General features: G+C 38.6%; 1 protein-coding gene across 4 annotated transcripts in view; it reads left to right on the forward strand.

Moving 5' to 3' along the window:
* Window positions 1-5,643: 5,643 nt before the first annotated feature.
* The window catches only part of ERCC6L2 (ERCC excision repair 6 like 2), a 139,105-nt gene continuing 118,843 nt past the window's right edge, over window positions 5,644-25,905 (forward strand). Inside the window, exons 1-2 of one of the 4 annotated variants that reach the window (XM_032595490.2) lie at window positions 5,644-6,228; window positions 9,971-10,395. In XM_032595490.2, coding sequence (XP_032451381.1) covers window positions 6,183-6,228; window positions 9,971-10,395 — 471 coding nt within the window. In that variant the 5' untranslated portion in view covers window positions 5,644-6,182. The remainder of the gene's footprint in view (window positions 6,229-9,970; window positions 10,396-25,905) is intronic. The other 3 variants (XR_003964085.3, XM_030293002.2, XM_030293003.3) reach the window with 3 other exon arrangements.

Genomic DNA, 25,905 nt, shown 5'->3' on the forward strand with positions numbered 1-25,905 from the left:
GAATGGTGAAATCTTGACCTGAGTCGAGATCAAGAGTCAGATGCTCAACTGACTGAGCCACCCAGGCGCCCTGAGAAATCTTTGTTTTAACAAATCTTTGTTTTCCTTTAGAGAGCATGAGCTTGCTTCTTTTTACCAGCCTGGATGCAATTAACCTGGCACTACATTATTACCTTGGCTTGGAGTTTCTTAGATCATACAGGTTATATGAATTCAAATCCTAAATCCATTTGAGGGCACGGCGGTGGTGTCAAAATATCAAAGGAAATTCACACACACGCACACCCTGTTGGAAGAGCCAATGCCAAAACAGACAAGTCACTTTTCTTCATCTTCCCCCATTTCTGCTGTCCAGATTTTCTTCTACCCAGTATTTCACTGACAGAGTGGCCTTTCAGGGCATCTGATTTCAAATGAGGGTCTCAGTTACAATTTGCGACCTTGTAAGAGGTTAAGATCATGTCTTCTGTCCCCATAGGACAGATAAAACTCAGACCTTTTCTGTAACTGAGATGGGCAAATGCCTCCAGGACAGCAGTGGCATAAGTGTCAGCTTAAAAAGCTGGTTTCCAGGGGCGCCTGGGTGGCTTGGTGGGTTGAGCGTCAGACTTTAGCTCAGGTCAGGATCTCACAGTTCATGAGTTTGAGCCCCACGTTGGGCTCTGTGCTGACAGCTCAGAGCCTGGAGCCTGTTTCAGATTCTGTGTCTCCCTCTCTCTGCCCCTTCCCCGCTCATGCTCTGTCTCTCAAAAATGAATAAACGTTAAAAATTAAAAAAAAAAAAAGTTGGTTTTCAGTTTCCTCCTTATTTTTGGCCTCTGAGTATTCTACATTTTTTTTCTGCTCAGCCAGCAATGCATTTTGAGTATTTTTATAAAAGTATTTCAATCTGCAGGTCTTAGTGTTTTGTTACAGGATTTTTAGGCTTATTATATGACACGAGATATGAAATATTACAGGAAACAAACTCTAAAGTTTTAACTTTTCAAATCTAAAAATATCTCCTGTGAAATAATATTTATATACACCTATCATATTGGAATGAGAATGAGGAATCATGTTCTAGTCCTGACTTTGCTATTTGCAACCTTGGGGAAAATATGCTAATGTTTCTCAAACTATCTTATTATCTTTAAACATTTTCTTTTTTTAAGATTTTTTTTTAAATAATCTCTACGCACAACATGGGGCTCAAACTCATGACCCCAAGATCTAGAGTAGCATGCTTTTCCAACTGAGCCAGCCAGGTGCCCTTCAAATTACCTTATTATCTTCAAATTAGAACATTGGATCAAGGGATCTCTGAGATTTCCTCAAGTTTTAATGTTAAATGAGTCTATGAAGTAAAAATGGCATTGGTGAAGACTCAAGATGTAACAATACTCATTATATTCCTAGTACTGCCATTTACTACGGATCTTTCACTACACTTGGTCAAGTCTTAAATTGTCCTTCTGTTGACCCAGGTCTTTAGTTGTTTGTTTGTTTTTTTTTTTCAATTGCAGTTACCACCCCCCACCCCTGCCACACACACGCACACAATTTACCTTCTTAATCATTTTTAACTTTACAGTTCAGTAATGTTAGGTATATTAATACTGTTGAATAATGTTGACTTTGAAACTTCAGGGTGTAGATCATTTATTGGTAAAGAACATATCTATTTCTACCATGCCTAGATGAGTAAGAACAAGAAATTACTCATCTCTTCTCCCTTTCTTTCCCTTGATACAGTGGCTGGAACATTATATCAAGAGAGAAATGCTACAACTTAAAATCATCTAACTAAGAATTTCTCATTCAAAGTTTTCATATTGCTATGGCCTGAATGTTGGTGTCCCCTCAAAATTCATATGCTGAAATCCTAATGCCCAATGTGATGTCGCACACATATGTGGAGTATTCATGAATAGGATTAGTGCCCTTAAAAAAAGAGATACCACAGAGTTCTCTGGCCCCTTCCACCATATGAAGATATATCAAGAAGTTGCCAGCTATGAACCAGGAAAAGGGGCCTCACCAGAACACAACCATGCTCACTCATGCCTTCATCTTGGATTTCCCAGCCTCCAGAACTGTGAGAAATAAATTCCTGTTGTTTATCAGATATCCAGACTGTGGTATTGTTACAGCAGCACAAATGGACTGAAACACCTATTTTTTTCTTGAGCCCTTCTGATTAATTAACTCACAATTTTGGAGGTTTATGAACCACATATAGATATATGTTCGAATTTTGCAGTGTAAGCATAAAGAAAGACTTTTTTGGTAAAATATTAGAAGGTTTAATCATCTTTCTCAAGGGCCTCTTTGATATCGAAGTAATATTCTTTTGAAATGTCTTTGTTATCGTCATCTGTGCTTCTTCTTTTTGTTGTTTTTGTTTTTGTTTTTTAATATTTATTTATTTCTGAGACAGAGAGAGACTGAGCATGAGTGGGGGAGGGGCAGAGAGAAAGGGAGACACAGAATCAGAAGCAGGCTCCAGGCTCTGAGCTGTCCAGCACAGAGCCCAACGCAGGGCTCGAACCCACAGACCGCGAGATCATGACCTGAGCTGAAGTTGGACGCTCAACCGACTGAGCCACCCAGGCGCCCCCTCTTTTTGTTTTAATAGGCTTAATTTTGCTAGATCCTTTTTTATTTTTTATATTGGCTTCAGGAATTCCCAAGTATTTCCCAAGACTTTGAATTTCACTTTGCAGTGATTAGCATTACAGTGTTAGATGTTTATAACACCAGCACCTAGACAAGGACGTCATTGCAATGGCCTCAGACAACAGCTATTGTTACCTGGGAGAAGGGATGTTTAAGGATATCTAATTTTGTGAAGCATCTAATTCACTAAAACATATTTAAAAAATTTTTTTTTTGATGTTTATTTATTTTTGAGAGAGACAGAGACAGAATGCGAGTGGGTTGGGGCAGAGAGAGAGGGAGGCACAGAATCTGAAGCAGGCTGCAGGCTCCGAGCTGTCAGCACAGAGCCTGATGCGGGGCTCGAACTCATGAGCTGTGAGATCATGACCTGAGCTGAAGTCGGACGCTCAACCGACTGAGCCACCCAGGCGCCCCATTAAAACATATTTTTATGTCATGATTTTTTCTGCTTCACTATGCATTACAAACATGGTGGTGAGGTTAAAAAATAAATACTCAGAAACTGAAGACCCCTCTTCCTTTGTTAGTCACAAGAGTATTCCTTCAACCAGATGATCTCTTTCATTAAAATAAAAATTTAGGGGTGCCTGAGTGGCTCAGTGGGTTGAGCATCTGACTTTGGCTCAGGTCATGATCTCACCGTTCATGAGTTTGAGCTTCGTATTAAGCTCTGAGCTGACTCAGAGCCTGGAGCCTGCTTTGGATTCTGTATCTCTCTCTCTCTCTCTCTGCCCCTACCCCACTCACACTCTCTCTGTCTCTATAAAAAATAAATAAATATTAAATATTTTTTAAAAAATAATAAATAAAATAAAAATTCTGGGGCACCTGGATGGCTCAGTCAGTTAAGCGTCTGACTCTTGATCTCAGCTTAGGTCTTGACCTCAGAGTTGTGAGTTTAGGCCCTGCACTGGGCTCCATGCTGCGTGTGGAGCCTACTTAAAAAAATAAATAAATAAAAAATAAAAAATTTACTTCTGGTTTTGTCTTACCACTTGATTTTTAAAGATCAAGATCTTAAATTAGTACACTTCTGGAAGAGTAAGTATTACACAACTAGTTATTTCAGTTGGGGAATACATCAAACTTCTCTGGTAGTTGTAAAAAGAAAAAGTAAGCTTGGTTGAAATTTCCAATCGCCATTGATTTTAGAAACAATTTTGAAAAGAGTTTAAGTATAACAGATGTATTTCATCAGTTCCAAGAAGCAAATTTTTTTCCTATGTTTAAAAATTTCTAGGGAGCACCTGGGTGGCTCAGTTGGTTAAGCGTCCGACTTCAGTTTAGGTCATGATCTCACAGCCTGTGGGTTCGAAACCTGCATTGGGCTCTGTGCTGACAGCTCAGAGCCTGGAACCTGCTTTGGATTCTGTGTCTCCCTCTGTCTCTGCCCCTCCCCTGCTCACACTCTGTCTCTCTCTCCCTCAAAAATAAACATTAAAAAAAAAAAAAAGATTTCCAGTATCAGGATGCATGTTAAAAATTAAGAGTTACAATTTATATAAAGAGCAGTTTTTCTTTTTTTTGGCTGTACCTAAATAATATGCCTTACAGTCCATGGTGTTTTAAATTAGAATGTAGTCTAAAATTCTAATCTAATAGATTAGAATATATCTAATAACTATACTACCAAAATATTAAAATTAGCCAAAATACTAAAATGAAGCAATGCTTATGCAGAACCATGCAACGTTCAAGAGGATGCATTCCATCAATAACATTAATAGCAATCCACACATTCCTTCCTATGACCAAGTACTTGCTATCATAGGTGAGGACACTGAAGCAATGAGGTTAAATGACATAACCTCTCCAGATGTGTGAGGGCCAACATCTCACACACAGTGGATGAATTAGATGTTTTTCTTAGATATAAGGTTTCTGCCTGTTGGTAAACAGAAACAAGTGCTATTCTAGATGAAGGGTTTTATGAAAACATACTGCTAATTATTTGTATCTCTCAAAGAATAGTTATCTATTGCAAAGCAAACAGCCATATAGCTTTCCTCATTTAAACCCTTTGGTAGGCAGAATAATGAGCCCCCCAAAATGTTCACATCCTAATCTTGGAACCCATGAATATATTACTTTACCTGGCAAAGGAATTTGCTGATGTAATTGAGGGTACAGTCCTTCAAATGGGAAGATTATCCTGGATTATTCCGGTAGCCCCAATCTTGTAAGAGCTCTTAGGATCTAAGTATTTTACCCAGGATGTGACTATGGAAGGATCAGAGAGATGCAACAGCTCTGGCTTTGAAGATAGAAGGCAGGTGGCAGGAATGTGTAGAAAGGCAAAGAAAGGGATTCTGCTGGAGAGCCTCCAGGAAAGATGCAATCCAGCTGATTCCTCGATTTTAGCCTCAAGACACCCCAGTTAGACTTCTGACTTACAGAAGTGTACCATAATAAATTTGTCTTGTCCCTAATCCTGGGCTGTTTTAAGCCACTAAAATTTGTGGTATAAATAAGCCGTATCCCTTAACTTGTGAGTAGCGTGCTGCTCTGATGATGCTTTTACAAACCCAGACCGAAAGTCGGCCTAGTGTTTTTCCATAATGTGTCACACAAACCACTATAACTAGACGATACAAGTAAAAACACTTTACCTTTTCATAGTATTTTTTAACCTTTGTCTTCTACTTCTGGCATGTGTTGCTGGTTTTGCACTCAGGTTACTTAGGACTGTATTTTATTTACTGTGTGACCCAGGAAAACGCGCTGAATGTACTCAGCCTCCCGTGGGTGCCGTGAAGCGTCAGCATCCGGGTGGATGATCCACCCGGCTGAGACAGCACTCCAGGAGGGAATCACTCGCCACCTCAGGTTCCAAGGCGTGTGCATACACGGGGAAGCACCAAACATAAACCAGCGGGCCACGATCGCGGAGCTGGTCTCCCGCTATAGGTCTGCCCTTAAAAGACCACGGTAGGTGTTAGCCCACATCTGTCTTCCGGCTTCCTTGTATCCCGCCAGCTCCGCGCGGGGAAGGAAAGCCATCTTAAACTTCGCGATAATTGCAACTGTCGCGAACCTTTCACCGGCTTCCCGGAGCAAAGATGGCAGGCAGATTGCTCCGCCCTTGTGAACCAAGATTTTGTTATCGCGAGATCCCAATGACAGTTCAGGAGCCTGATCTCGCGGGATTTTCCGATTTAGGGTTGGAAATTGCTGGGGAAAGTAGAGACAGGGAGGGCCAACTGTGAGAGGGAGGGTGAGGGGTCCCTTGCTGGCTTGCTGTTTCCCCCCTCCCCCACTGGCCGAATTCGAGACGACTAGGTGAGCGCCGCCTTGCCAGCCAACACAGCGCCCTCCGGCTCTGCCGCTGCCTCGGACGCCGCCATCCCTTCTCTCTAGGGCCCCACCTGTGCTCCCTTTTGTCCCGCGGCGTCGCACTTCAGGGGGGGCGATGTACGGAGGGCTGCAGGAAGTGGTCTTCCCGCCTGCCGCCTCCTCGGGGTCCTCGGCCTCCTGTTGGGTGTTCTACGCAACCAGGCCGCCCAGCCCCTCCCCTTGGCCAGATGGATGCCTCTGCCCCCAAGCCTCGCGCGGAAGCCGCCGGCAAAGGTACAACAAGCTCCGAGCTCACCTCTCCACCCAGACACCTGTCTTTATTGCGCCGTGTTGGACCCATTCCTGCCAGTTCTCTTGGGGTTGGGGTTTTACCCGTGGCTCTTCTGAGTGGCTCCTGGAGTCTGGGACCAGTTCTTTGGGACTTGGTGTTGAGAACCTGGACTCTGGAGTCAGACTGGATCTAGTGCTGGCTCTGACAGTTGCTGAGAAACTTTGGGCAGTTTCCTCATCTGTAAAATTGAGATCATTGCTGAGTTCTTGTGATTACTAAATAAGATGGTGTATGCAAAGCACTTAACGTGACCCAGCTCTGGCCCATAGTAAGCACTCAATAAATATATGGTATGTTTATTCTTTATCCTTATATGCCCCAGTTCTTAGCGAATGGTAGAAATTTGTGACGTAGGTGACTAAAGGTTGAGATACTCAGTTCACTTTATTTCACAAAGAGCTTAATATATGATGTACTGAGTAAGAGCCTTACGGTCAACCTTTAATGGGCCATCAAGAGAGAGTTTAAAGAGGGTGTGGTTATCTGCTACAGGTCAAAAGGGATGCCTTCTTGCCCCCCAAATTAATAGCTTTCATTATTAAAAGTGATACAGTAAAAGCTATCAGATACTGAATGCTGTGCCCAGCAATATGCTGATTGTTTATCTACATGCTTTCCTTTGAGGAAGATATCGATCTTATTAAATAGATGAAGAATTCAGAGCAGAAGTTTAGAGGTCTATACAACAAGCCTCAACTCTGAATGCTGGGGATTGATGACGCTATAACTCAGGGATCACAAATATAAGCGCTCATAGAAGCCTGGCAGATGAACTAAGTAATGAAGCTGCTGAATGGAGCTTGTAGGGACTGGGATGCTCATCTCTCAGTTAAAAGGGGCAGGGACCATTCAGTTCCAGGGACTTGTTCGTCCATGTGTGAATGGTACCGGTGGTAGCTACAGGGTTAGATTGCTTGGTTCAAATCCAGGATCTGCCAGCTTTTAGCTGTGTAACCATTGGCAAGCTGGTTAGCCTTTATCTGTTTCACCATTTGCAAGATGAAACTAACAATATTACGTACATGAACTAATGAAAGGGTGGTGGTGAGGCTTAAATGAACTACTGCATCTAAAGCACATGCCTGGCACACATCAGTCTTCACATGTTAGCTATATGTATTTGTTAATTCTATAAGTATTTGAGATTCAAACATTGTTCTAGGTGCCCAGGATATGGCAGTGAACAAAGTTAAGTCCTTGCTCTAGGGAACGAAGTTGAGATAAACAACAAACATTTCATATTTTTCTCTGAAAATGGAATTAAGCAGGGTAAAGTAAGAGTGGTGGCGAGTGTTAGGTTCAGTGGTCAGAAAAAGCACCTCTTAGGAGATGTCATTTGAGCAGAGACCTGAATGAAGTGAATGAGTCAGTCATTTGGGTATTTTGGGAGAGTGCAGGTGGAAGGAACAGAAAGAATGCTCTGGGGCCCTGAGGTGGGAGCATGCTTGCCATGGTTGAGGAACAGCGAGGAGGCCAGTTTGGAATGAAGGACAGGAGGAAACGAAGTTAAAGATGACTCTCCAATCCAACAGGAAATCCTCCCAGTTTAAACTATTTGTTTTAGAGTTTGATACAGAGAGATTCCAGCCTTCCCTCAAACTAACCAGGCACATTTGTTTATGTGTTTTCTGTCCCTGCTTTTGTGTTACAAGGGTAGGAGACAGTATAGTCTGCAAAACTAAAATAACAAATAGCTAAAATCTGACTCTACAGAAAAAGTTTGCCAACAGTTGTTTTAGAGAGGTGGTAGCATGATGAAGGAAAGTGATATATTTTGAGGTAGAACCAGCAGGACTTTCTGAGGTGGTGAATGTAGGGAGTAATATAAAAAGAGGAATAAGGACTGGCTGAATGTTTTCTACCATGACAAGTTGGCTAGGTGATGATGCCATTTAACGAGATTAGGAAAGACTAGTTCTGAGTAAGGGTTAATCATTATTTTTGACATTGGTTTTTTTCATTTTATACCTATTGTGTGGTACAGTATTTGGCAGATAATTGATGTTAAAACATACATTGAATAGTACACACATTAATGACTTAAGCCTAAAAATTAGAAAGCATTTTCTGGATAGGCAAACAAATCATGTGAAACAGAAATGTGTTAAGAATTGCTATAGGGGTTAATAGAGGTTTGAAGGCTCAAACAGTACTGTTATGAAAATAGAGCCCACAGATCTATCTGTTAGCCCTCTACGGTGGATCCAGGTTTTAGTTTCACGTTAAACTATGTTTTTAGAATTGTGTGACAATTCTCAAATTGTGTGGATCCAGAGATCAGAGTAGGAGAACAGATTTTTCTTGGTGTACTTCTGATTGTTATGTAAAACAACCTTACTAAAGTTGGTAGGAATAATGACTTTACTTTTGAGGAACAATTGATGAGGAATAGCTTAGTGAGCTATTCATGCTTAAGACAGTATAGATATACGAGTCATATTATAATCATGAATGTCATAAAAACCTAACAAGAAATCATTGGAAAGACCCTAAGAAACTACCAATAATCGTCTGATTTCAATAAGAAATATTTGAGAGGGGTACTTGGGTGGCTCAGTCAGTTAAGCATCCAACTCCTTGATCTCAGCTCAGATCTTAATTCTGCAATTAAGATGGTAAATTCAAGCCTGGCATTAGGCTCCACACTGGGTGTGAGGCCTACTTAAAAAAAAAAAAAAAATTCCTATTATTCATACACTTGTAGCCATATAATTCCTCTGGAGTTCTTGTTATAAGAAATTCCATTTAGAAAATTATTTTTACTTTATTTCCTCTATTCATGTCTTTTAATTATACTAGCTGTATGCTCTAAAGATATTCCCCTCCCTAGTCATAGTGCTGTATTTTCTGAATAGAAAATAAAACAGAAAGCTGTACAATTAAGGATGGGATAAATACACATATAGAAAGGGGTCAGAATTTTCAAACAGTAATAGAATCTTAGCAGAAAGAGATCTTAGAATTCATCTCTTTTTTAAGAACTGGAACCCTTCAAAACCTAGAAGGGAAGAAAGCTGTGACAAAGCTGGCACACATAACTTTGTAGTTGAACTGGAGATTGCCTTGGTTAGTTGTATACAATTTCAAGCAATGGTTTAGAAGCAGCAATATTGACGATAAGAAGACACAGCTGTCTCCAGAGAAAGGCGATGGGATAACTAAAAAAGCAGACACAAGAATCACAAAAGTGTTGCTGTCTAGAGGATTTTAGCTTACTCATTATCAAGTCCCGTTTACAATAGTCTATCATATCATGAATAATATATATAATGTTCATGAATCATCATGAATATCTCAGCCAGTGGTTCTCAACCATGGCTGTGAATCAGAATCACCCTTTGAATTCAACAATATCTGCCAAAGTAATAAAACCAGATGCCCATGGCCCATATCCGCTAAACCACTGTGGTTTAGTGTTCAAGCATGTTTGACGAGATTATGACAGACAGCCAGGGTGAGAACAACTGGAAATAAATTATATACCCTTTATTCTGATTATTATAGGAGAATATCTGATAATATATTTTAGGAAGATATCTATATGTGTTATAACTTATCTTGTTTCAGTAATTTGGAAAGGGTATTTGTGTGAGTTATATTTTTTTTTTCTCATAGCAGTGGTTAAATGGGGGGTTACTTTATAAGTTATATTTGGAAATTTTATTTTCTTCTGTATTATTACAGACATATGGCATCCAGGAGAAAGATGTCTTGCCCCTTCTCCAGATAATGAGACACTTTGTGAAGCAAGCATAAAATCTGTCACAGTGGATGAAAATGGGAAATCATTTGCAATCGTCTTATATTCAGATTTTCAAGAAAGGAAAGTACCTCTTAAAAGAATTCATGAAGTTAGATCTGTTAAAGATTGCTCCAGGAATTTTATATTTGATGATGAAGATTTGGAAAAACCTTATTTCCCAGACAGAAAATTTCCATCATCTGCCGTTGCTTTTCCATTATCTGAAGACGGAGACTCTATTCCTTATACTATTAACAGGTATTTGAGAGACTACCAAAGGGAAGGAGCCCAGTTTCTCTATGCACACTTCATCCAAGGAAAAGGATGTATTCTTGGTGATGACATGGGACTTGGGAAAACAGTACAGGTATTTTTTAAAATTACTTTATAATTAAAATTCATTAAAGTCATTTTATTATGTCCATGAGTAGATACCATATACAATTCTTTATTTGTACTCCCAAATCTTATAATGGCTATTTTGTGTGTGCCTATGTTTCTCACACACTGAACAGGAAAATTCTCAAAGTTAGGATGGTGTTTAGTCATTATTTTATCCTCAGTACTTATTTAGTATCTATGAAATACATTATTGAAAATAATGATTTGGTATAACTTGACTTGATTTTACCTTTGGTAATAGTGGTACTAAGATATCAGCTTATATTTAAAATAATTGAACTTTCTTAGCAATACTGTATGGAAAGAAGGTATTCTGACATTTGTTAAGTTACTAGCATAATTAAGTTGATTTTCTGCAGGACTTTTATGTATATTGTTTAGAGTTTATCATATCAGAAGTTTCTTGATCTGGGATCCCTGGACCACTAGGAGTTCTATTGGTGGACTTCAGAGAGGCTTCCTATTTCCCCATAATATGTGCCAGAATTTGTAAACTTCTATACTTTTCTTTTTTTTAATTAAAAAAAGTTTTTTTGTTTTTTTTTAGTGTTTGTTCATTTTTGAGAGACAGAGAGACAGAGCAGGAGCAGGGGAGGGGCAGAGAGAGAGGGAGACACAGAATCTGAAGCAGCTCCAGGCTCTGAGCTGTCAGCACAGAGTCTGACCTGGGGCCTGAACTCACGAGCCATGAGATCATGACCTGAGCTGAAGTTGGATGCCCAACTGACTGAGCCACCCAGGCACCCCTCTTTTATTATTTTTTTTAAGTTCATTTATTTTTTTTGAGAGAGGGTGTGAGCAGGGAAAGGGCAGAGAAAGGATCTCAAGCAGGCTCCGTGCTGTCAGCGTGGAGCCCCACACGGGGCTCAAACTCGCAAGCCATGACATGACCTGAGCCGAAACCAAGAGTCAGACGCTCAACTGACTGAGCCCCCCAGGTGCCCCTACAGATGTACTTTTCTTCAGAGGGGATATATGCTAGTTATCTATTGCTGTGTAACAAGTTACTCCAAAATTTAGCAGCGTACAGCAGTACACATTGATCATTACTTTCTGTGGGTCAGGAATTCAGGTATAGGTTAGCTGGGTCCTCTGGCTCCACCTCTCAGAAGGGAGCAGTCACCTCAAGGTTGGATTAGGGAGGATTCCCTTCCTGGCCACATGGTTGTTGGCAGGATTCGGTTCACTGTGAGCTATTTATTGGTGAAGGCTTCCCTTGGTTCCTTACTACATGGGCCTCTTTATAGAGTTTCTTATAACATGGCAGCATGCTTCATCAGGGAGAGCTAGAGGGTAAGAGAGAGCACTTACCCTCTTTTGTGGTCTTTTGTAACCTAATCACACAAGAGATAGCCCTTCACTTTTGCCAAATTTGCTTTTTTATTTTTTATTTTATTTTTTTTAATGTTTATTTATTTTTGAGAGAGACAGATAGAATGTGAGTGGGTTAGGGGCAGAGAGAGAGGGAGACACAGAATCCGAAGCAGGCCCCAGGCTCTGAGCTGTCAGCACAGAGCCCGACGCGGGGCTCGAACTCACAAGCTGTGAGATCATGACCTGAGTTGAAGTCGGTTGCTCAACCCACTGAGCCACCCAGGCGCCCCTGCTTCTTTATTTTTTTATGTTTATTTATTTTTGAGAGAGTGCAAGAGTGGGTGCACATGTAAGTAGGGGAGAGGCAGGGGAGAGCATCCCAAGCAGCCCCAACTTGGGGCTAGATCTCAAGAACCATGAGATCATGACCTGAGCTGAAATCAAGAGTCAGGCACTTAACCTACTGAGCTACCCAGGAACCCTGCCATATTTGCTTCTTTGGAAGCAAGTGCTAAGATCAGCTCTTACTCAAGGGGGGAGATTAACAAGGCTGTGGATACCAACAGTTGGGGATTATTGGGAGCCCTGTCAGAAGCTGCTTTTCACAAAGGTTTGTGATCCAAAAAGATTAGAGTTCTGAAGCTAGACTTTATACTATACAATCACTCTGGATTTTCAGGGTTGTTTGTCTCGTTTGTGATTAAATCCTTCCATGTTTCCTTCCTTATAATTGAATTTAAGCTATTTTATTCTTCATGACACTTCCATTTTTAGTGGAACTCAAAGGTAAGTGAACAACTAATTTTAACATTTAAAAATAGTCTAATACAATTATGTATAAAGCTCTGATGTAAAAAGTTAGAGTAAAATTAAGTCCTTCTATAATTGTAGTGTATTACCATTAGCCATACTGTTTGTCCCTTTCAGCCCAGGCAATGCATACAGTTCTAGGCTTGCACGTTGAAGGTGCTAAATAATTGCTTGTGGAATAAGCAAATTTACTTTCTCAGGAGAATAGGTGGCAAGAATAAAGAAAGGAGCCTTTAGGAAACTATCATCTGTGACCAGGGTATATAGATGAATACCAGAGGAAAATAGATGATAAAGTCCCTCTGTGACTATCTTTACATATACTTTATTGTTTTTGCCCACAGTGGAAAGTCCTTTCCAGCAATTCTTTGACTACCCGTTGCCTGAGTATCTGCAAAATCAGAAACACGAGTGTGCTACAAAAAGTGACTGTTTTGGGGAGTATCTGGGAATCTCCTCCCACTAAAACTACTAAATACAATTCAAATTCTTTTGCATGTTTTAAGCTCAAATTTGTCTTTCATCTCTGAAGTCCATGTTATAAAGAAATTCCCCTTATTTTATGATATATATTTTAAAAGTGAATTTACTGTACAGTTTTCTGTTACCCGATACACCAAAATCATTGAAAGGCTTTGAATTGTGTTACAAATGTGCTGTGAAAAGCTTGAGGGCTTGTCTTCTGAAGATTAGGACATAGTTTCTATACTAGTTTTGATACTTCGCTGGATTTTTTCATCCTTGGAGAATAACATCTCTGGTTATTATTCTTGTCACTCAGGTAATAATTTCTGCATAAATAGGGGTGCCTGGGTGGCTCAGTCGGTTAAGGTCATGATCTCACGGTTCATGGGTTTGAGCCCCATCTCAGCCTCTGTGCTGACAACTTAGAGCCTGGAGCCTGCTTCAGATTCTGTGTCTCCTTCTCTCTCTCTCTGCCCCTTCCCTGCTTTTGCTCTGTCTCTCAAAAGTAAATAAACATTGAAAAAAGTTAAGAAAAAATTTCTGCATAAATAGGTGATTTGGGAGATTCATTTAAGATGGAGTTTCTATAGGGGCGCCTGGGTGGTGCAGTTGGTTAAGCGTCCGACTTTAGCCAGGCCACGATCTCGCGGTCCGTGAGTTCGAGCCCCACGTCGGGCTCTGGGCTGATGGCTCAGAGCCTGGAGCCTGTTTCCGATTCTGTGTCTCCCTCTCTCTCTGCCCCTCCCCCGCTCATGCTCTGTCTCTCTCTGTCCCCAAAAAAATAAATAAACGTTCAAAAAAAAAAAAAATTAAAAAAAAAAAAAGATGGAGTTTCTATAGATACAGTGAGTAAACCAGTTGAAGAAATGTTAACAATAGTTCATAAGTTTAGTAGAATTTCAAAAATACAGTAGAATTAGGTGAAAATGGTCTATGAAATTTTCCTAGTGGCATTTACCATTTGGACTATAGTATAATCTTCATTTTTTCCCCCTTTTTCTGATATCATCCTTTAAGCTTTCCCCTTCTCACATTCTGACTTGGCTATATTATGAAATTGAGCGTTTATTTTTAAAAAAGCTTGGTTTACAGGGGCACTTGTGTGGCTCAGTTGGTTAAGCATCTGAGTCTTGCTTTCAGCTCAGGTCATGATCTCATGGTCGTGAGATCAAACCCTGCATTGGACGCTGTGATGAGCAAGGAGTCTGCCCCTCTTTCTGCCCCTCCCCTGTTCATGCACATGCATGTGCTCTCTCTCCCCCTCTCTTTCTCTCTGCCTCTCTCTCCCCCTCTCTTTCTCTCTGCCTCTCCCTCCCTCTCTCTCCCTCCCTCCCTCCTTCCTCCCCCCTCACAAAAAAGCTTGGTTTACAAACCATATAAAGTTTGCTTCCCTCATTTCAAAGTTTTAAAAAGTCAATTTGTTATTTTACATTCTTCAAGGGATGAGGATTTTAAAATGCCCATTTGATTTAGTGACATTGGAAAGTATTGGTATCTTGAACAAGAGCTATTTTTCTGGAATTTGGGAGGTGGGGGAATCACAAGCCAGATAAGATAGGGTGAAGGCATAGATATAGGAAGTGTGTTTACCTCTCTAAGAAATGTGGCTTTGAAAGGAACAAGAGTGATCTAGTAGTACCTGAAGGAGGATAAGATTTTGAGGAAGTTTCTTTTTGTTTGTTTTGTATTATTTGGGAATAGGAGCAACTTGAGTATTTTTTAAGTGAATTGGAAGGATCTGATTTGAGAGGGAGCAGTTGAATATACCACACATAAACATACACATGCATATACTTCATATATACATGTCCAGGAAACACAGATACATAAATGTGCAAAAAAATGGTATCACTACGATCTTACAAACTGATTTTTCAAACTTATAGAAGAGTTAGAAGAATTGTACAAGGAATACCCACTACCTAGATTCTGTTAACATGTCATTATACATGGCTTATCACTTATCTGTCCATCCATCAAGCCATGTTTTGTTGCATTTTAAAGCAGCAGACATTAGCATATCCTAGCCCCAAACACTTGAGCATACATGTCATTAGCTAGTCAGTATTTATTTACAATTCTTTTTTTTCATTTTGAAGTAAAATTTATAATGAAATGCACAAATCTTAGTGTACCCACCCTACCATGAGTTTTGGCCAGTATGTATTTCTGCATAAGCCAAATAAACCCTTTCAAGATATAGAATTTTATCATCACTCCAGAAAAGGTTATTCTGTTTCTTGCTGGTCTTCCCAACACTCCTAAGAGGCAATCACTGTTGTGCTTTTTTGTCATAGATTAGTTTTGCTTTTTCATATAAATAGGATCATACATGTGCACTCTTGTGTAAGCCTTCTTTTACTTAACATAGTATTTGAGACCCATCCATGTTATTGAGTGCCTAAATAGTTTGTTCCTTTTTATTGCTGAGTGGTATTCCATTGTATAGATACTGCATTTTGTTTATCCATCCTCCCGCTGGCTGACGGACATCTGAGCTATTTCTGGTTTTTAGTTGTTATGAAGAAAACTGTTAAGAACTTTCTTGAACAATCTTTTGTATATTCATTTCTCTTGAGTAAATAATTATGGATGGAATTACTTGGTCAAAAACTGATGTGTGCTTAGTTTTGTAAGAAATTGCCAAGCCTTTGCAAAGTGTTTGTACCATTCTGCATTCCTGCCAACAATCTATGACATCATGGTTGCTCCATAGCCTCACAAAATTTGGTTCTGTCAGGCTTATTAGTTTTAGCATACTTGTTGGGGGTGTGTGTATATTTATGTTTGGATGTTGTTTATGTACTTTTTAAAGGTATAATTGATACACAGTAAAGTGGATAAATTTACAGTATGTAGTTTGGCACGTTTTACAAATATATGCACCCAAGAAATGATCACAACAATACCACCGTCAAGATAATGAACATATCACCCCAGAAGTTTCCTTGTATACATTGTGCCCATAATGTGTTCAACATCAGTAATTCATCATCTACTGCTTTCACTTTTGGTTTTTAACTTGACTAAGAAATTAAAATTGAGAATGGATGCAAAATCCTAGATTTTTATTAAAATTTCCCAATATTTTACAGAATTCTCAAATTCATGGAATTTGACAAGTTAAAATTAAGATTTTGTATCATCTTGGATATATAAATAGATTGAATTATGAATTATAATTGGGAATAGAGTTTCCTTATTTAAAAAAAGGTTTTTTTTTTAACATTTATTCATTTTTGAGAGACAGAGTGTGAGTGGGGGAGGGGCAGAGAGAGAGAGGGAGACATGGAATCTGAAGCAGGCTCCAGGCTCTGAGCTGTCAGCACAGAGCCTGACCTGGGGCCTGAATTCATGAGCTGTGAGATCATGATCTGAGCTAGTCGGACATTTAACTGACTGAGCCACCCAGGCGTCCCATAATACAGTTTTCTTATAATGAAACAATCTGCAGGTGACTTAAGAGCAAAACAATGGATTAGGTTTTATATTGCCTCATTTAAATGGTCACATGGTATCCAATAGGTATTGTGTCTGCCTTTTCAGTAGTCTTTGAGGACCAGTTTGCCTGTAATTCAAAAGAATATATATATCTGTATGTGTGCATGTGTGTCTGTCATTCTGTCTTTAATTATGTCATTATGTCTTTAATTACAAACAGTAAAATGCATCGATATAAAGTATACAGTTATACATATTTAACTCATATATATAACCAGTACTGTAATAAGATACAGAACATTTTCCCTCATCATAGAGTTTCTTCATGTCCCTTTCCAGTTAGTACCAAACTTTTCATGTTGTCCAATGCTTAAGCTCCATCATTTGTGAAATATCCTTTCTATCTCCTAAGTTCTGCATCAGCCATTTTGCTCACATCAATCTCTTGCTGAATTTAATACCTGTTTTCTGCTCATCAATTTTTTCTGCTCATCAGTTTTTTTCTTAGTCATGCTTCCTCAACTCATCTCCTTTTCCATGGTTCCCCACCCCCAAATCAACTGATTTCAAACTGCTGGCAGATAGAAATAAGCCTTTCATCTAAACTTTTCCAGCGCCTAGCCTGGTACCCAGCATGTAGTAGGTAATAAATATATTTTTATTGAATGCACTAATGAATTTTAAGTTGAATTAGGTAATCATGTGTTATAGCTTATGTTTAATAATCCCTTAGGCTCTATGACAGGCATTTTCTGTTAAACATACATGTTAATTAGGCATTATTGCTCCCATTTTATTGATGAAAAAATTGAAATTTATGGAGACATGAAAATTGCCGAAGGTCACATAGCTGGTATAAAGCTGGTTGGTCAGACTACAAAATCTTTGCCATAACTCCTGCATTATACTGCTTTATATAATATGTGTTAGAAATGCAAATTTCGTTAGCATATTTTAAAACTCAACACAAGTTTTGACCATTCTTGTATATCATTATTTTATAATCTTTTAGATAACATAATTTACTGAAAAATCTATTTATTGTGGTATACAAGATAGTATACAGGTCTCCTTATCACAGTGGAATGATGCTAACAAAAATAGCTCCTGCTTATGAATCATTGATATGTATTAGCTTGACATTTTACATGTTTTAACTTTTTTCAGGAACTAAAATAATGCTGATTATACCTCGAATGCACAAATGCATCTTATAAAAATGTAAAATAAAATTAAAAATTTTTTAATTGAGATGAAATTCACATAACATAAACAACCATTTTAAAGTGTACAAGTCACTTAATGCCTTCACAATATTATGCAACTCCATCTCTCTCTGTTTCAAAATTTTTCGTCAGCACAGAACACCCCAGAAGTAATCATCTTCATTTCCCTGGTGACGACTAATTGGCCTTTTATCCGAATGGATTTGCCTTTCTTGAATATTTCATGTAAAAGGCATCATTCAATTGTGACCATTTGTGCCTGGTTTCTTTCACTTAGTGTAATGTTTTGAGGCTTATCCAAGTTGTAGGATGCATCAGTACTTCATTCCTTTTATGGCTGAGAAATATTCTATTGTATGTAAATACCACAATTTGCTCGTCTATTCATCTTTTGGCAGACATTTGGATTATTTCTACCTTTGGGTTATTATGAAAAAGGCTACTATCATGTACAAGATTCTGTGTGGACATATGCTTTCATTTCTTTTGCATATATACCTAGTAGTGGAATTACTAGGTAATATGGTATTTCTATGTTTATTTTTTTTGAGGAACTTCTATACCATTTTCCACAGTGTTTGTACCACTCACTCTACATTCCCAACAGCAATGTGTGACGTTTCCTATTTCTGCATATCCTTGTCTGTACTTATTATTTTGTTTTCTTCATTATAGCCACCCTAATGCATGTGAAGTGGTATCTCATTGTGGTTTTTATCTGTATTTGTATAATGACCAAGGGTGTTGAACAACTTTTCATGTGCTTTTTGGTCATTTGTATGTCTTCCTGGGGAAATGTGTATTCAAGTTGATATATAGACTGAATGTGTCCCTGCAAAATTCATGTGTTGAGACTCTAATCCCCCATGTGATAGTATTGGAGGTGGGGCCTTTGAGGAGTAATTAGGGATGATTAGTGGTATTGTAAGAAGAGATAGGAGGAAGTTTGCTTCCCCTTTCTGCTATCATCTGAGGATACAATAAGAAGACTGCATGCTGTCTGCAAACCAGGAAGTGGGCCCTCACCAGACACCAGATCTGCCAGCACTTTGACTGCAGAACTGTGAGAAGTAAGAGTGTTTTTTAAACTACGCAGTCTATGGTAATTTGTTACAGTGCCCCAAAGTGACTAAGATACAAGTCCTTTGCCCATTTTTAAACTGAGTTGCTTGTCCATATACGTATGAGTTTTTTTCTGGTCTTTTTCTTCTATACAATTTCAGTTTGACTATCCTTATGCTCAATTTTGTGTTAATTACTTTCTTGCTATACATAGTCTATCTTTCCCCCTTTGTATTTTGATGTAAAATTTTAATCAGTTTGTCAGGTTCCAAGAACATATCTTTTAGGGTGTTATTAGGATTGTGGAGTTCAATTATATTGAATTTATAGAACAGTTTGAGGAGAATTAACATGGAATGATAGCTCCATTCATTTAGCTATTTAATTTTTCTCAGCAGGGCTTTATAGTTTTATATGTGGGTCTTACACATATTTTGTCATAGGTAATTGTATATTTTCGATGCTGTTTTTTGTGGAATTTAAAATTTTAATATCCTGATTTTCTGCCGGTAGTATAAAAGTCAAATTTATTTTTATATATTGAGCTCGTATCCTGCTACCTTGCTAAATTCATCACTTAATTAGTTCTAGTAGTTGTTTGGTAGATGCCTTAGGATTTTCTTTTTTTTTTCTTAATGTTTATTTTTGAGAGAGAGAGAGAGCAGAGGAGAGGCAGAGAGAGAGAGAGACACAGATTCTGAAGCAGGTGCCAGGCTCTGAGCTGTCAGCACAGAGCCTGAGCAGAGTTCGAACCCACGAGCTAGGACATCATGACCTAAGCCAAAGTTGGAGGCTTAACTGACTGAGCCACCCAGGCGCCATACCTTAGGATATTCTATGTAAATGGTATATGTCATTCACAAATAGACAGTTTTACTTCTTTAATTTTTACGTCTTTTATTTCTATTCTTGCCTTATTTCACTGCCTAGGTAGGATTCTAGGACAATTTGAATACAATAAGTGACATCCTTATCTCATTCCTGTCTTAGAAAACATTCAGTATTTTAACATTAACATTAGCTGTAGGATTTTCATACCATCTTTTATAAGTTGCTTGATGCTTTCTTCTAGTCCTGATTGCTGAGATTTTTTTTTTGTAGTTAATGTGTACTGAATTTTATTAAATACTTTTTCTGCGTCCGTTGAGATAATCGTTTTTTCTCCTTTTCTCTGTTAACATATTATATGAGTCAATATGATTTATATTGATTGTTTTTTTAATGTTAAACCAGTTTTGTATTTTTAAGATAAGCCCAATTTGATCATGAAGTATGGTTTTTATAGTTGCTGGATTTGATTGGCTAATATTTTCAGAATTTTTGCCTTTACTATGGATATCGGTCTATAATTTTCTCATAATATGTTTGTCTGGTTTTGGTATTGAAGTTATGCAGACCTCATAAAATAAACTGGTAAGTGTTTCTTTCTTCTCTTTTTTTAAAAAGAATTGAGTAAAGTTTGTGTTATTTTATACTTATTTGATGGAATTTACTAGTGACATCTTTTGGACTTGGAGTTTTCTTCAAGGAATTTACTAGTGACATCTTTTGGACTTGGAGTTTTCTTCAAGGGAAGGTTTTAGGTAATGAATTCAATTACGTTAAGAGATATGAAGCTATTCAGATTTTCTACTTCTCGCTATATCATTTTTTGCAAATTTATTTTTCAAGGAATTTATCTATTTCATCTAAGTTGTCAAATTGACAAAGTTTTCCATGATACTTCTTCTTTACTTTTTTAGTGTTTGTAGGATCTGAATGATACCTCTGTGTTTATTATGTGAATATTTTATATTCTATCTCTTTTTTTTTCCAGCAATAAATATATATGTGTGTGTGTGTGTATATGTATATATATATATTTATTTAATTAATTTAACATATATATATATATTTATTTAATTAGTTTTTTAATTTACCTCCAAGTTAGTTAGCATATAGTGCAACAGTGATTTCAGGAGTAGATTCCTTAATGTCCCTTACCCATTTAGCCCATTCCTCCTCCCACAACCCCTCCAGCAACTCTCTGTTTGTTCTCCATATTTAAGAGTCTCTTATGTTTTGTCCCCCTCTCTCTTTTATAGTATTTTTGCTTCCCTTCCCTATGTTCATCTGTTTTGTATCTTAAATGTCTCATGTGAATGACGTCATATGATGTTTGTCTTTCTCTAATTTCACTTAGCATAATACCCAGTAGTTTCATCCACAGAGTTGCAAATGGCAAGATTTCATTCTTTTTGATTGCCGAGTAATACTCCATTGTATATATATACCACCTCTTCTTTATCCATTCATCTGTTGATGGACGTTTGGGCTCTTTCCATACTGTGACTATTGTCAATTGTGCTGCTACAAACATTGGGGTGCATGTGCCCCTTTGAAACAGCACACCTGTATCTCTTGGATAAATACTTAGTAGTGCAATTGCTGGGTCATAGGGTAGTTCTAGTTTTAATTTTTGAGGAACCTCCACACTGTTTTCCAGAGTGGCTGCACCAGTTTGCATTCCCACAAGCAGTGCAAAAGAGATCCTCTTTCTCCACATCCTCACCAACATCTGTTGTTGCCTGAGTTGTTAATGTTAGCCATTCTGATGGGTGTGAGGTGATATCTCATTGTGGTTTTGATTTGTATTTCCCTGATGATGAGTGATGTTGAGCATTTTTTCATGTGTCTGTTGGCTATCTGGGTGTCTTCTTTTTTTTTTTTTTTTTTTAATTTTTTTTTTTTCAACGTTTATTTATTTTTGGGACAGAGAGAGACAGAGCATGAACGGGGGAGGGGCAGAGAGAGAGGGAGACACAGAATCGGAAACAGGCTCCAGGCTCCGAGCCATCAGCCCAGAGCCTGACGCGGGGCTCGAACTCACGGACCGCGAGATCGTGACCTGGCTGAAGTCGGACGCTTAACCGACTGCGCCACCCAGGCGCCCCTATCTGGGTGTCTTCTTTGGAGAAGTGTCTATTCATATCTCCTGCCCATTTCTTCACCAGATTATTTGTTTTTTGGGTATTGAGTTTGGTAAGTTCTTTATAGATTTTGGATACTAACTCTTTATCTGATATATCATTTGCAAATATCATCTCTCATTCCTTCGGTTGTCTTTTAGTTTTGCTGATTGTTTCCTTTCCTGTGCAGAGCTTTTAATTTTGATGAGGTACCAATAGTTCGTTTTTGCTTTTGTTTCTCTTGCCTCTGGAGACATGTTGAGTGAGAAGTTGCTGCAGCCGAAGTCAAAGAGGTTTTGCCTGCTTTCTCCTCCAGGAATTTGATGGCTTCCTGTCTTACATTGAGGTCTTTCATCCATTTTGAGTTTATTTTTGTGTATGGTGTAGCAAAGTGGTCCAGGTTCATTTTTGTTCATATCACTGTCCAGTTTTCCCAGCATAATTTGCTGAAGAGTCTGTATTTATTCCATTAGATATTCTTTCCTGCTTTGTCAAAGATTAGTTGGCCATACATTTGTGAGTCCCATTTCTGGGTTCTCTATTCTGTTCCATTGATCTGAGTGTCTGTTCTTGTGCCAGTACCATACTGTCTTGATGATTGCAGCTTTGTAATATGTCTTGAAGTCTGGGATTGTGATGCCTCCAGCTTTGGTTTTCTTCTTCAAGATTGCTCTGGCTATTCGGGGTCTTTTCTGTTTCCATACAAATTTTAGGATTGTTTGTTCTAGCTCTGTGAAGATGCTGCTGTTATTTTGATAGGGATTGCATTGAGTATGTAGATTGCTTTGGGTAGTATTGACATTTTAACAATGTTTGTTGTTCCAATCCAGGAACATGGAATATTTTTCCTTTTTTGTGTGTGTCTTCTTCAATTTCTTTCATAAGCTTTCTATAGTTTTCAGTGTATAGATTTTTCACCTCTTTGGTTAGATTTATTCCTAGGTATTTTGTGGGGTTTGGTGCAGTTGTAAATGGGATAGATTCCTTGATTTCTCTTTCTTTTCCTTCATTATTGGTGTATAGGAATGCAACTGATTTCTGTGCATTGATTTTTATATGCTGCAACTTTGCTGAGTTCATGGATCAGTTCTAGCAGTTTTTTGGTGGAATCTTTTGGGTTTTCCATATAGAGTATTGTATCATCTGTGAAGAGTGAAAGTTTGACTTCCTCCTGGCCGATTTGGATGCCTTTTATTCCTTTGTGTTGTCTGATTGCTGAGGCTAAGTCTTCCAATACTGTGTTAAATAGCAGTGGCAAGAGTGGACATCCCTGTTGTGTTCCTGACCTTGGGGGAAAAGCTCTCAGTTTTTCCCAATTAAGGATGATATTAGCAGTGGGTCTTTCGTATGATCTTGAGGTATAATCCTTCTATCTCTACTTTCCTGAGGGTTTTTATCAAGAAAGGATGCTGTATTTTGTCAAATGCTTTCTTTGCATCTATTGAGAGGATCGTTGGCTCTTATCCTTTCTTTTATGGATGTGATGTATCACATTGATTGTTTTGCATATATTGAACCAGACCTGCATCCCAGGTATAAATCCCACTTGGTCATGGTGAATAATTCTTTTAAGGTATTGTTGGATCCGGTTGGCTAGTATCTTGTTGACGATTTTAGCATCCATGTTCATCAGGGAAATTGGTCTGTAGTTCTCCTTTCTAGTGGGGTCTTTGTCTGGTTTTGGAATCAAGGTAATGCTGGGTTCATAGAATGAGTTTGAAAGCTTCCCTTCCATTTGTGTTTTTTGGAACAGCTTTGAAAGAATAGATGTTAACTCTTTTTTAAATGTTTGGTAGAATTCCCTGGAAAGCCATCTGGCCCTGGACTCTTGTTTTTTGGGAGATTTTTTATTACTAATTTGATTTCCTTACTGGTTATGGGCCTGTTCAAATTTTCTATTTCTTCATGTTTCAGTTTTGGTAGTTTATGTGTTTCTAGGAATTTTCAGTTTCTTCCAGATTTCCCATTTTATTGGCGTATAATTGCTCATAATATTCTTTTTTTTTTTTAACGTTTATTTTTGAGACAGAGCATGAACGGGGGAGGGTCAGAGAGAGAGGGAGACACAGAATCGGAAACAGGCTCCAGGCTCTGAGCTGTCAGCACAGAGCCTGACGCAGGGCTTGAACTCACGAACCTCAAGATCATGACCTGAGCTGAAGTCGGACGCTTCACTGACTGAGCCACCCAGGCGCCCCATCTCGTAATATTCTTTAATTATTGTTTCAATGTTTATTTATTTTTTGGGACAGAGAGAGACAGAGCATGAACGGGGGAGGGGCAGAAAGAGAGGGAGACACAGAATCGGAAACAGGCTCCAGGCTCTGAGCCATCAGCCCAGAGCCCGACGCGGGGCTCGAACTCACGGACCGCGAGATCGGGACCTGGCTGAAGTCGGACGCTTAACCGACTGCGCCACCCAGGCGCCCCTAATTATTGTTTTTATATCTGCTGTGTTGGTTTTGATCTTTCCTCTTTCATTCTTGATTTTATTTATGTGGGTCCTTTCCTTTTTCTTTATGATCACATTGGCTAGGGTTTTATCAATTTTGTTAATTCTTTCACAGAACCAGCTTCTGGTTTCATTGATCTATTCTACTGTTTTCTTTTCTTTTCTTTTCTTTTTTTTTTTTTTTGTTTCAATAGCATTGATTTCTGCTCTAATCTTTATTGCTTACTGCCTTCTCCTGGTTTTGAGTTTTATTTGCTGTTCTTTTTCCAGCTCTTTAAGATGTAAGGTGTAAGGTTAGGTTGTGTATCTGAGACCTTTCTTCCTTCTTTAGGAAGACCTGGATAGCTATATACTTTCCTCTTATGACCACCCATTGCTGCGTCCCAGAGGTTTTGGTCTGTGATGTTAGCATTTTCATTGGCTTCCATGAACTTTGTAATTTCCTCTTTAACTTCTTGGGCTAGCCCATTCATTCTTCAGTAGGATATTCTTTGGGCCCCAAGTATTTATTGTCTTTCCACATTATTTCTTGTGGTGGATTTCAAGTTTCATAGCATTGTGGTCTAAAAATATGCATGGTATGATCTCCATCTTTTTGTATTTGTTGACGGCTGATTTGTGTCCCAGTATGTGATCTATTCTGGAGAATGTTCCATGTGCACTAGAGAAGAATGTGCACTGCTTTAGGATGAGAATGTTCTGTATATATCTGTTAAGTCCATTTGGTACAGTATGTCATTCAAAGCCATTGTTTCCTTGTTGATTTTCTGCTTAGATGATCTGCCCGTTGCTATAAGTGGGATGTTGAGGTCTCCTACTATTACGGTATTATTATCAATGAGTTTCTTTATGTTTGTCATTAATTGATTTATACATTTGGGTGCGCCACATGTGGAGCATAAATGTTTATAATTGTTAGATCTTCTTGGTGGATAGGCCCCTTAAAATGATATAATGTCCTTCTTCATCCCTTGTTAGAGTCTTTATTTTAAAATATAGATTGTCTGATATATGTATGGCTAATCCACCTTCTTTTGGCGATCATTTGTATGATAGATGGTTCTCCATCCCCTTAGTTTCAATCTGAAGGTGTGTTTAGGTCTAAAATGGGTCTCTTGTAAACAGCATATAGATGGATCTTCTTTTCTTAGCCTTCTGATTGGAGTGTTTAGTCCATTGATGTTTAGAGTGAGTACTGAAAGATATGAATTTATTGCCATTATGTTGCCTGAAGAGTTGGAGATTATGGTGGTGTTCTCTGGTCCTTTCTAGTCTTTGTTGCTTTTGGTCTTTTTTTTTCCTATCTTTTCCCCCTTCAGAAAGTCCCCCTTAAAATTTCTTGCAGGGCTAGTTTGGTGGTCACAAACTCCTTTAATTTTTGTTTGTCTGGGAAACTCTTTTATCTCTCCTATTTTGAATGACAGCCTTGCTGGATAAAGAATTCTTGGCTGCATATTTTTCCGATCAGCACATTGAATATAACCTGCCACTCCTTTCTGGCCTGCCAAGTTTCTGTGGATAGGTCTGGTACGAACCTGATCTGTCTTCCCTTGTAGGTTAAGGACTTTTTTTCCCTTGCTGCTTTCATGATTCTTTCTGTGCCTGAGTATTTTGTGAATTTGACTATGATATGCCTTGTTCATGGTCTGTTTTTGTTGAATCTAACAGGTGTCCTCTGTGCTTCCAGGATTTTGATGTTTGTGTCTTTCCCTGTGTTAGGAAAGTGTTCCATTATGATTTGCTCACTTAAACATACT

The sequence above is a fragment of the Lynx canadensis genome, chromosome D4 (assembly GCF_007474595.2).
Source record: "Lynx canadensis isolate LIC74 chromosome D4, mLynCan4.pri.v2, whole genome shotgun sequence".
Classification (NCBI taxonomy): domain Eukaryota; kingdom Metazoa; phylum Chordata; class Mammalia; order Carnivora; family Felidae; genus Lynx; species Lynx canadensis.